Source organism: Planococcus citri, chromosome 2 (assembly GCF_950023065.1).
Source record: "Planococcus citri chromosome 2, ihPlaCitr1.1, whole genome shotgun sequence".
Taxonomy (NCBI): domain Eukaryota; kingdom Metazoa; phylum Arthropoda; class Insecta; order Hemiptera; family Pseudococcidae; genus Planococcus; species Planococcus citri.
Window position 1 is genome coordinate 64018966 of NC_088678.1, and position 12690 is coordinate 64031655.

At 33.0% G+C, this 12690-nt stretch overlaps 1 protein-coding gene and 1 long non-coding RNA gene across 7 annotated transcripts in view; one reads left to right on the plus strand and one right to left on the minus strand.

The window, feature by feature from the left end:
* Positions 1 to 12690, plus strand: part of LOC135837009 (insulin receptor-like) — a 438237-nt gene that overhangs the window by 408912 nt on the left and 16635 nt on the right. For all 6 annotated transcript variants that reach the window (XM_065352122.1, XM_065352124.1, XM_065352125.1 and 3 more), the window contains one exon: positions 5391 to 5697. In XM_065352122.1, the coding sequence (XP_065208194.1) occupies positions 5391 to 5697 (307 nt within the window). The remainder of the gene's footprint in view (positions 1 to 5390; positions 5698 to 12690) is intronic.
* LOC135837010 (uncharacterized) lies at positions 2706 to 4377 on the minus strand. Its single transcript, XR_010557125.1, has 3 exons — positions 4307 to 4377; positions 3605 to 3708; positions 2706 to 3532 (listed from the first exon to the last, which is right to left on the minus strand). It is a non-coding gene; the product is annotated as an uncharacterized LOC135837010 (long non-coding RNA).

Genomic DNA, 12690 nt, shown 5'->3' on the forward strand with positions numbered 1-12690 from the left:
TCGATATACGTTTTTTTGCGGATTCAGATACTTCTTCAATTTCTCTATCACCCTACAGAATCCATTTTTCCGAATTCGGCCCCAGGTCTTCACAACTTAGTGTTAAAAAGTGCCCTTGGAATCAAAACTCACTTTTGCCAGTGGCAAAAGTGAGTTTTGACTCCAAGCTATAAAAAAACCTGTATTTTCAAGGTCGCATGGCAGTCTACAAAGCCAAAATGATAAAATTGCAACTTCAGAAGCATTTTCTGATAGTGAAAATTGCGAAAATGGTCGTTTTGAATTTGGAAGTTGTGCAACTGAGGAGGTAAAAAATTTAAAGTATTGAGTGCTCAAAACTTTTAAAGCTCTCTGGAGGCGGAACAAAATACCCTACAGAAAAATGAAGTCGAGGAAAATGGTAGAGAATTGAATTTCCAATCGACATAATGTCGTTAGTTTTTTTCTAGGATGCTTAGTTTTCGATATATTTGCAAAAGAAAGTATCATTTTTGGAAAAATTCAGCGCTGAAAACTTTTAAAGCTCTCTGGAGGCGGAACGAAGCATTCTACGGAAAAATTAAACCGAGGAAAATTGTAGAGAATTAAATTTCCAGGCGACATTACGTCATTAGTTTTCTTCTAGGAGGCTTATTTTTCGATATATTTGCAAAAGAAAGTAAAACTACCCCACCTTGGAATCAAAACTCACTTTTGCCAAACTTGATAGCCATACCGCAACGATACACAGTGGTCCGAAATGAAGAAGTAGCGGCCAAAAATCAAATTTTAAAGCCCACTCTTCAAAGGGAAACCTAAAGAATTTTCATTGGCTAATGGGTTAATTACTTGGAATTTTAAATTTTTCTGATTTTTTAATCATTGTGGAGAAAATGTTTCTTCTCCCAAATTGGGGAATTGGCTCGCACTTTGTATATGAGCCCCATAATGTTGTTGCTATTAAACTCAAAACCAGTATTCTCACTATTCTCACTTTCATCTCTAGTTCGTTACCCTATAACATTAGAGATCTTTTAAAAAACGGATTCTTGGTATTTGATGGTAATTTTTTCGACCTTTTTGTGATTTTGAACTACTACATAATTGGCCTTGGGGTTAATTTTTCAAAAAAAAAAAAAATATGGGAAGTAATTCCTGACAGATTTTGTTCTGCTGTATCACACATTGTGGTGTCATCGGCAGATGATATTGATTCATTTGGAACGCTGTGAAAGCAGAAAGGTCAAATTTATGTAGGGCTGTTTGAATCGTAATACTAAAAATAATTGTTGGAAGTAAATTAAAAGAGTTAGGCATTCAAGCACCCAACAAGCAAAATGCAAAATCCTTCTTGCAATCAGTGAATAGCTTATCCCATAGAGCTTTTAAAAGCCCTATCAAGTGTAGGATCGATTCTGTGACAAACTTGAAGCTTAATCTGATCCCAAGAAAATTGTACATTGGCAAATGGCAAAAACAAATGTTTGGTTAATGCTGTCAGTTTGAGGACACCCCATAGGAGGCGACGAGTTGCGAGAATAATAAATTTCAAAAACTGCAGGCTTCCTAGTGAGGTTTTTGTCTGTTTGTGTTGATGGATTTGGGGGCTATTTGAATCTTGATATTACAAATTGTTGGAAACTAATTGAAAGAGTTATAAGCATTCAAGCAACCAGTAAGCAAACAATACAAAATCCCTCTTGCAATCAGTGAATAGCTTGTCCCAAAGAGCTTTTTAATGCTCTTTATCATGGGTTCGGTGAATTCTATGGCAAACTTGAAGCATAATCTGACCCTGAGAAAATTGTACATTGGCAACGTGGAAAAAACAAATGTTTGGTTATAATACTGTCCACTTAAGGACATTCCATAGGTAACCCTCACTAACAGTGATCATTCACCAATGTTGTCATCAAAAGCTTGAGGCTTTCTAGTAAAGTTTTCTTCTGTTTATGTTGAATGGTTGTAACTATCTTCCTATTTCATTGTCCTGAAGACTTTGCACAGTTTTTTGGTGATGGTTGGGTTGTAAGTCAGTTTATTGGCTGTTCTTTTGATATGGTCTAGTCTTCTCTGAGCTCAAAGGTAGTACAAAGCATCTGTGGATCATGGTATTGAAGTCTGCCAGTTTTTGGTTCCAGGGTTTGTAAAAGTAAGCAGGAATGTAGTTATTAGTAGTTATGAGTTGGTTTTTGGTAAATGTCATAATTATTCTAGTTTGTCATCTTTTAAATAAAATATAATTATTTAAATAATTAAAATTTCAAAACGAGTTGATGAAATGAAAAATATTATTTTTGATTAAATAAATACCTAATAGACGTATTAAAAATTTTTGGTGATTTAATGACGATGATTTACTTCAAAATTAGTTAGGTATGAATGATTAATTCATAAAATAATCAGATGAAAAAATCATCTTGCCAAACAATTTGAAAAAATGTTTGGATGTTGAATCACAATTTTCTTCTACAAAAATACCCAAATTTTCATCAAATTTTGCTGTCATTTGAAAAAAAACATTGTGACTTAGGGTAAGGACATATTGTGGTTTCAAGCCATCTACTTCGTTTGTTTTCATGACTGTTTGACTGATCAAGTTTTTATGTATGCCAGGTCATGTGACTATTAATTCTTTGACAAACTTGAGGCGCAATCTGATCCTGAAAAAATTATACATTGGCAACTTAGCAAAAACAAATGTTTGGTTATTGCTGTCAGTTCAAGGACATCCTATAGATAGCCCTTACTAACAGTGATCATTCACCAATAATTCATCCTCACTCAAATTGTATATTTAGTATATTTAAACATAGGCCTATTTGTGTACAATGATTGAAAAAAACAAGAAACGTGTATTACTACTCAATAAAATAATCAAAAAGAAGCTATTTTTTCAATCTAAGCATTATTATCAATAAGAATTAAGGTGAAAAAAGATGTTTCAGGCTAAAAAGAGTAGTTTGCAAGTAACAAAAACAGGGTGGGTAAAAAAATGAAAAATTGCATGATTTAAATTGAAATGAATTTTAAAATTTAAAATCACAAAAATGCAATAATGAAAAAAAAAACACAAGTTATTGAAAATATGGCATATCAAAGGTACAACTTCAACTTACATTTAACAAGTTGTTTCACAGATTATAATTATATAAGATTAATTTTTTATGCACTTCAAAATTTGATTTACAATTATTCACTTTGATGTTTAAAATTTGACAACTATTAATCCATGTTAACTATAGGTAGTTGAAAAAATAAGTAAAAATTAATTCATCATCATTATTAGGTAAATAATAAAGAAATGGGGATATAATCAATGGCAGTTGAAGGAACAAATCTATCTTACTATGAGGATCCTGGAATGACGCAAAAAGAGTAATGACCCTTTTCTGTTTTTCTTCTTTCATTAGTGATTAGATAACTTCTGGATGAAAGTTTTGAAATATGGTTGGAAGTAAATTGTCCCTTTATTGTGGGAAAATTAATCTAACCCCTATCTTAAGGTTGTGGCAGGCTTGCAGTTCATTGCTAGGATGAATGTTATAGAAATCTGAAAAGATTATTCAAAAAACTATACCAATGAAACAAGTACAGATTATTCACTTTACTCTAGATAACTCACCTACTTGTTGCTGCATCTTATGTACACAAAAAAAATACATTATTCGTTGTGCTGTATCACACATTGTGATGTCATCGGCAGGTAATATTGATTTATTTGGAACGCTGTGAAAGCAGAAAGGTCAATTCATATGTGGTGCTGCTTAAATCTTGATACTAAAAATTGTTGGAAGTAAATTTTGACAGAGTTGAGCATTTAAGCACCCAACAAGCAAATGCAAAATCCCTCTCGCAATCAGTGAATAGCTTATCCCAAAGAGCTTTTAAAGTTGTGGACGTGTCTGGGATCATTTCTATAACAAACTTGAGGCTTGATCTGATCCTGAGAAAATTGTAGATTGACAAATGGTAAAACCATTTGGCTCCAGGGTTTGTAAAAGTCAGCAGGAATGTAGTGGTTAGTAGATATGGGTTTGTTTCATATTAGATGTCACATTCTAGTTTGTTATCTTTTAAATAAAATATAATTATTTAAATAATTAAAATTTCAAAATGAGTTGATGAAATGAATAAATATTCTAATTTGTTAGATATCTTTTAAATTAAATAGGCCTACATATATTCAAATTAGTAAAATTTCAAAATAAATTATTAAAATGAAAAATAGAAAAATTATTGCGAAAAAGTGAAATGAGAAATATTATTCTGATAAACTGAATAGTAGGTATTAAAAAAGTTGGTTAATTGAATGATGATAATTTACCTATTTTAAAATTGAGTAGATACAAAGGATTAATTCATAGAATATCGGATTTAAAAAATCATCTTGCCAAACTGAAAAGATTATTCAAAAAAGTACAGATTATTCACTATCATAATATTATACTCTAGACTAGATAACTCACCTACTTCTTGTTGCATCTTATGTACACAAAAAAAGGCAACGTTTGGCTGTTGAATCACGATTTTCTTCTGCGAAAATACCCAAAATTTTGATCAAATTTTGTTGTTATTAAATAAAACATTATGACTTATGACAACAACACGTGGTTTCAAGCCATCTGATGGGTATGACCGATAATCAAACACTGACCAGCGCCTTAATCGCAGTTACTTATCCTCATCATTAAAAATACATATTCCTTTCATTACCTATCGTTCGATGATAATTTTCCAAGTTCACTCTCCATCTAAATTGATATAGAATTATCCCAGTATAACTTTTACAAAACTCCAAAAATACAATACCGACGATTTAAAAGTCGACAGCAACTCGACACGTTGAACACTTCTCAACGGCTCGTGTATAGTTATGATGGAGACGACAATACGTCTCGTAAGTCGACACCACGAAATACATAGAATACCTAACAGGGGTGTTGGGTAGATTGAAGTGAAAACGTGAAGAAGGGAAGAAATTTGGTACCTATTTTTCAATATTATATAAAAAAGTTGTCGGCATTCGTGTCACAGGAGGCATAACGAGGCGCAAAAAGTCTCTCTGACTCTCAGTTAATGGATAAAATTTACGCGCATGTAAAAAATTTTCATTCGAAATATCAGACGTGTCTGGGTTTTTAAAAACGAGGGGTGTGCCTGTCGCGCGACGGCGACGCAATCCGGCCCGGCTCGATACCGTGGCTTGGTTTTTATCGCGATAATATGACCGTGAATTAGGTACATATTTTGACGAAATAAAGAGAGATAACTCCCAGCGAAGCTTTCTTATCGCATACTCGAACTTTAAAGCGTGTGTGTTCGAGCTTATTTATGTATCAAATCAAATGTAATCAAATAAATAGGTACCTACATACTATAACGCCACCGTTTTGTTTTTATTTTTACAGATCTCTGTTTTACGAATACCATCGATTGGGCCGCGATTATGAAATCTACCACGCAAACTTACTACGAGGTGACCGTTGCTCAGGTGAAAATCGAAGACGAATGCAAAAGCGTCGATATATGTAAAAGTAGCGGATGCGAAAGAAACTTGTGCTGGGGTAAAGGGAGCTGCCAAATATTGCACTTGGATCAATGTCATCCCCTGTGTGCTGGTGGATGTTACGAGAATAATTCGGCCGATCACTGTTACGCCTGCAGAGGATTGGTGACCAATGAAGGGAAATGTGTCAGCACTTGTCCACCTCAAACGTAAGTTTATGTTCATTTTTTTAATACAAATAATTGAAAAAGTATCTAATTAACATGTCTTGAGATCTCGAAATGACGAGGGTGTGTGATGCATTGGATTAGTCTGAGGGAATCGATGGAATGTAGTAAAAGATGGTGCGTATCAGTTTCAGGAAGGGGGTGGGGTTTAATAAGTCGATCGTTGGCCTAAATTTTCTGAATGATGAACAATTTGTCAGGTTTTCTGTTTTTGGAAATTTGATCAACTTACATGAAATTGGGTCAAAAGAGATTCCTGGAAAAAATATTCCAAACATCAAGGAACCCGATTAATTTGATTCGTGTTTTGAAAATTTTTCCTCTTCAAATATGTTTGAACTCAGTGATTCCAATTTTTTGGCCATTGTTGCCATTTTCAAAAAATCGAGGTTAATAGTCAAAAAAAAACTTACAATTTTTTTAGATTTTTTGAAACTGAATCGTAAGAATTTACGCTAGAATAAGCGATTTGCTTTACGCAGAATTTCAAATACTGTCTTTTGGAACTGACCCATTTTGTCCAAAACAGGTCGAGTAAGGGCTAGAGCGAAAAAACACGATTTTTTCGAAAATTTGTCCTGTTTGAGGACCCATATCTTCCCTCCAGGGGCATCTCTGGAGCTTAAATTTTTTCTAAGCTACTGTATAAAGGTCTCCACTGAATTTAATCAAAAATTCTTCGGTTTCTTTTTTGGAAATCCATTTTAATGTACAAATGTGTAATTTAAACTTTTTTTCTGAATTTTTGAGTATTGGAATCCGGAGATCCAGGGAAGCTGGATCCTCAAATTTCCTTCAATTCTTTTTTGTTACAAGTTTCTTTTGATGGTCCAATTAAGTAATCACTAGAATTTCCATCTTGACTCTCTCATTAGTGGGTGAAGAGGGAAAGGCAATCCGAAGTTGGCGAACTCTAAAGGCCCACATTCTAACATTAGTTGAACTTGGATTGAATATGTGGAGGGGGGAGGGGTTGAGGAGAATGAACAGGAAATTGTAAAACTGTGATTGAAATTCGAAGTGTCGAGCCATCATTTTGAAATCGAAAATTTATCTTTACCAAGTAGGTACATACCTCTACCTACCTGGTGATTTCGAATGAATTTTCTTGCAATTTTATGATGAGTCATCTTCCTCTGCTTAGGTTGGAGGCTGATTTTTTCGAGTTCATTCTGAATACCTGCATTTTTTTTTGTACCATATTATTAATGTGGAGTGGTTGCTATTCTATTAACCGAATTGAGGAGTCGGCCTGCAAAGTGACCTAACTGCAAAAAATTGATTTCGAGATAAATGAGAAAAACGTGTCCTAGGAAAATGAAGTCACATTTTCGAAATCTGTTTTCGGGAATCGAAATGGTCAACCCTCACTCACTTAATCACCTTTTCGTTTCTGAAAAATATGAACACGGGTTCGCTACAGGGTGCAACAAAAATGAAAAATGCTGCAGTTAGGTCACTTTGCAGGCCGCACATACGTTTTTTTTGTTTTTTAGTGATATGTACGCAATTTTCTCCGGTTTTTCATTGCGTATGTTATTTTTTATGAAAGCAAAGATTTATTCATTCATTCAAGATTTTTTATTTGTACAGGAAGCTGGGTAGCTAAAACTGGAGTTGTGGCTTATTCTCAACTTACGATTTTACCATTTCGAATCACTCTGGAGCCTCCAGTGCGATTTTCGATGTCTCCAAAATTTTTGAATTTCTTCAGAAGGGGTTAAAATTAATTTTGATTTCAACAAACAGTACCCTATGAAACACATTTTCGGAAAATCGTAAAAATAAGGTCACTTTGCAGGCCATGCTTTTAATTTTATCATTTTCAAGGGGGGAAGGGGTGTTACGAGTGAAACTGGATGAAGGTGATATATTCCTTTTGTAGGGCATGTCCTAAACTATCAGATAGCGTTGCTATCTCAAAAATCATTTTTTTGCAGTTAGGTCACTTTGCAGGCCGACTCCTCAATTATTCCAATAAACGAAAAATTTAAAAAAGCTGATTTATTAAACTCGTATATTGTACATTTAATAATGGTTTCTATAAACGTATAAAAAGGTGGAAAATTTTTGGCAAAAGGCAAGAATGACAATTTTAGCAAAAAATGAAACTTTATTGGCAAAAAATTGTACTTTTCAGCAATTTTTGAAAAATAAGCGAGGTTTTTGATAATTTTTGGAAAAAAGTGAAAATCTTTAGAATTTGCAAGAATTTATTCAAAAAGCAAAGTGGCAATTTTGGGAATTATTGGCAAAAAAAATGACACTTTTTCGTATTTTTTTTTGAAAAGTGAGAATTTTTTGCATTTTTTAGGTAAAAGAACGACACTTTTTTTTTGCAATTTTAGGCAATTTTCTGAAAATCATTCAACCTACTGGTCAAAACTCTTGAGGTTAAAATTCACCCCACTCTCTGATAATGCAAGATCTTTGAACAATTTTACCAAAAAACAAGACTTTTTTGCAATCTTCGTTCAAAATGGGAGATTTTTTTCAATTATTTGGCTTTGACAGCGATTTGTACCAATTTTGGATTTTTTTTTCAAAATTTCAAATTAATATTTTTTTATGAATTTTAAAAATTGTTGATGCAAATTCCTTTTTTTTTTGTCATTTTTGAAATAGATTTTTCAGTGTATTTATAAATTTAGTTCAGATTTTATTTTGGAATTCAGTTCAATTTTTTTCTCGAAAATTTGAATGAATTTTTTGAGATTTGAGTATTTTTTTGTTGTTAATTTCTGATTAATTGGGTTTGGTTTAATTTTGATGATAAGAATTTTGAAATTCGCAGAATTCATTTTTGAAGACCATTTTTTGCTAACTCCAATATGAGCCCCAAAGAGGAGGTTCAAAATTCGGTTTTTTGCGGACTCGGAATTCATTTTTTGAAGACCATTCACTCCATACTCCCAAATAAGCCTCAAAGAGGAGGTGCAAAATTTGAAAATATCCAAAAAAATGCATTTTGAGTATGAAAATTCTGTTATTTAAATGCGCAGAATGCCATTTTGAAGACCATTTGACTGCAAATTGAAACCAGCGTCTCGTTAAAAACTTATAGAAAGATCGATGCTGACATAGTATTTTTCAAAAATTTTGAATTTTGTAGATCCTCTTCCACACACTGAAATTTTTTTTTTCGTTTTCGGGGGCAAATGGCTGATAAAATTGTAATCAACGTCCTTAAATCCCAACATTCGATATCCATTCTACATTTTTTTTTCAATTTTAGAAGTGCACCTTCTCCTCCTCCTCCAGCTTAGCGAGGTTATTTTCGGTCAAATTCAATTCGATGTCCATAATATTGCATTTTTATACATTTCTCTTTCATAAGTCATTTTTCAATTACTACTTTATTTTTTCAAAAATTTCCGATAAATTTTTCATCTGCATTATTGTGCATTCTGGTTTGTTAGGAAAATGAGAGTTTCAACGATTTAAAAAAAAAAAATTGGAGGCATTTTAAATTGTAAAATTGTTTGCCTCTGTTGATGATTTTGAATGTATCAATGGTGAATGGCTTTAGGTATATTTTGAATAATTATCTCAAGTTTCCCAGCTTGAGCTTGACTATGAGAATATAGCATTCGAAAATTGGAAGGCAATTGTTGGGCTGCAATCAGTACGCAGTACCCTGACACTTTCCTCATCAATTCAACATTTTTTTTTGACGAAAAATAAAAATTTGTTCGAAACCCTTTTTAAAAAAATACGAATATTGAAATGATTTCAAAGGGATTTCTGGTTACCTACTTATTGCATTATTAGTTGATTTCGAAATTTTTCTTCCTCGAAAAAGTGATTTGAATCATCAACATTGGCGTCAAAGTTACCTCTTTCTCTCTTCTTCCTCATTTTCAATTTTCTGTGTCTAAACCCAAGCGAATTCTTATCTCTGGGTACTACTCAGTCACGTCATATCACCGACATGTTTTCAATAAATTAAAAGCAAAGAGTTCGCCCGGGCATGGGCAAGGTCAAAAAACAAAGTCATCATCGTCATGAACGATTAAAGACAAGTTGCACATTAAAAATGGTACCTAAGTATATTATCATTCATACACTTACACTTACACCTTCCGAATGAATTTTCAATTACGTACATAATTCTCTCATTTCACAGCCGGGGGTCTGTTAAAGTGGATAACTAACCAAAAATCAACATCACGAAATTATTCTTCAAAATACTCCTGTTCTCTCCGTCAATCTCTACCTACTGCCAGCAATGCCTGTCTGCGTAAAATGTTTATTCAATACAATAGACGTATAATTCCCTCAAGGATATCTCTCTCTCGCTCTGTCTCTCTCTTTGAAAATCAGTATTATTACCGCGCCACTGTTTGGCAGTTATTTTTACGATCATGATTTCCTTTCTTCCTCCTTGTTCTTCACTTCGCCATCGCCATCGAAAACGCGATAATTTTCCTACAATTACTCGTTTACGTTTTTACCTCTCTACCTGTCTATTACAAAGTACATAAAAAATAAGCGCACATTATGTATGTAATTCTCTTATCCCTTCCTCCGAATATAGGTATTATGCTGACAGATTAACGGGCGTTAATATCTTATTTCGCTACTGGGTACGGTTTGGTTCCGATCATAAAAAATTTTTATCACCTGGCACGTGCCGATTTTCATACGAGCTCGCAATTTGCTTAATTTCAGATAATAACTTCTTTTTTGTGTACGTCTCTTGCTTCTTCGTTCTTCCACACACCTGTTGAACTGTTACTGTTGTTTTTTAAATTTAATTTTTTCGAGTATACTATTTGGCTGTTTACTGTTTTATGTACATTAGCCTTCGTTCGATGTCGAAGCGAGTGGTGTACGAATATTCGAGCGTATTATCTTATTCGCGTATTTTTCCATCAGTGGGTAAGTAAACCAATTAGGGAAATTTTTTTGACTTTGATGTTACGTCAGATTCATTATCGCGGTTGATTATGAATTGCGATTTTGAAAAACCACGAGGGAATAACTGATAGGTATTTGACGTCAAATGTAAATTTGAAAAAAAAATAGACGAGTAGTGCGTACTTGAAAGACGATGTTAATATTTCAAATGAGTTTAATAAAGAGGAGGAATGATGAAGAAATGAATAGGGTGAGGGGAGTACAAGAGGGGGCACAGAAAAGGAAAACGAATAAGTAGAAACTTGAATCGATGTAAGATCAAAGGAAGCAGAGACCACCAGGCAAACCAAAAAAATTTTCTACGAAAACTAAGATCAAAGCGGAAAATGAGGAAAATCAAGTATAACTTTTCGAGTGGTGGTCAAAAATTACCAAAATGGAGTATTTAAGTAAATCTTGACTGATTCGTATCTTCATATTTTATTCGAATTTTGAAATTTTTCAATCTCTCTTTTTTGATGTTTTTTGGAAGCCCAGCGTTGAAAACGAAGGTCTTCTTTGAAGTCAGTGACCCAAAATTAGAAAAATAGTCTGAAAGAGTCGTCAAATCGAGCCCACTGCGAAACTTTCTCCGACGTTTTAAAATTGGTTCATTGGGCTAAAAGAGCTCATTATTCTATTACTCACTGGTCACGAATTAGCAAAAAGTGGGGTTTGTTTCAATTTTATGTGCGCAAATCGAGTGGAAAAATCAAATTTTAAGGTCCAGCAAAAAAGCTTAATTCAGAAACAGAGACAGAATGTGGGTAAAAGGGACTCAAAAAAATTAATGACCAATTTCTGATATTTTCATAATTTTGTGGACTTTACAAACTGGAAAAAAAATTGATAAATTCTTGCCAATTGTGACTGACTTTTAAGAATTTTGAAGAAATTTGGTTAATTTCCAAGATTTAGAGCGTTCATTAAATCTGAATGTTGAAGACTTCGAAAAAAAATCATCGAATTGCTAAAATTATGTATTTTGATTATTAAGTTTGAGCAAAAAACATCATACCCATGATTTGAAATTTTCCTCAAAAAGGGGACTTGACCGATTTTTTTTCTTTTGCAAATTTTTAGAAATTCATTTCATACGTTTTGAAAAAGAAAAAAATTTCAATAAGGGAATAATTTGTGAAAATATGCGCTGCTTCTATTCTCGTTTTCTGCCTGAAATTGCAAAAAATCTCGATTTTTGTAAAAACCAAGATGCCTCGTTTTTTGCTAAAAATGATTAAAAATGACTGATTTTTCGCGAAAAATTCCTTAAAGTCTCAAATTTTTTATAAAACTACCCAAAGTTTCTAAAAATGAATCAGAAGTCGCCTTTTTTTAACCAAAAAATTAAACGTTGAAAAAAGACTCATTTTTTGACAAAAAAATTGTCAAACAGTATCATTTTATTTGCCAATTTTGTTTGTCTTGTTTTTTTCATTTTTGACAAAAATTGTCATTTTTTTTTTGAAAAAGTTTGTTAGAAAGTCTTACTTTTTCTAGAATTATCAAGTGTCACACTTTTTTCGTAATAACGCCCATAAAATCTGACTCTTTGCTAAAACTTGTCAAAATCTTGCTTTTTGCAGAAAATTACTGAAAAATCGCATGAAGTCCCACTTTTTCCTCAAAAATTACTGAGAATTATCATTTTTCGCCAATAATTGCCAAAAAGTCACAATTTTTCCTTAAATTGTCATAAGGCTTGCTTTTTGTAAAAAATGAACAAAAACTTTTACTTTCTAGCAAAATTGCTAACAAGGGAACCTCTTGAGGTGTCACACTCCGATTTGAATGGGACCGCGATTTTTGGAAAGAGCATAGTCTAAAACTCCCAAAACCAAATTTCCAGCTGCCCATGTTCATTTTTCGATTTTTGGCGAATTTTTGAAAATTCAAAATTGACTGTTTTTGGCGATTTATGTTTTTTTCAATTTAAAGTACATACTTGATCAGTAAAAATGGTCAAAATAGGTCCCAAAACTAATACTAATTACCCGAATCCAAATTTCACCATTTCCAGCCATTCTGGAGCCTCCAGCGCGATTTTTCAATTTGTCCAGAATTTTGAATTTGCTC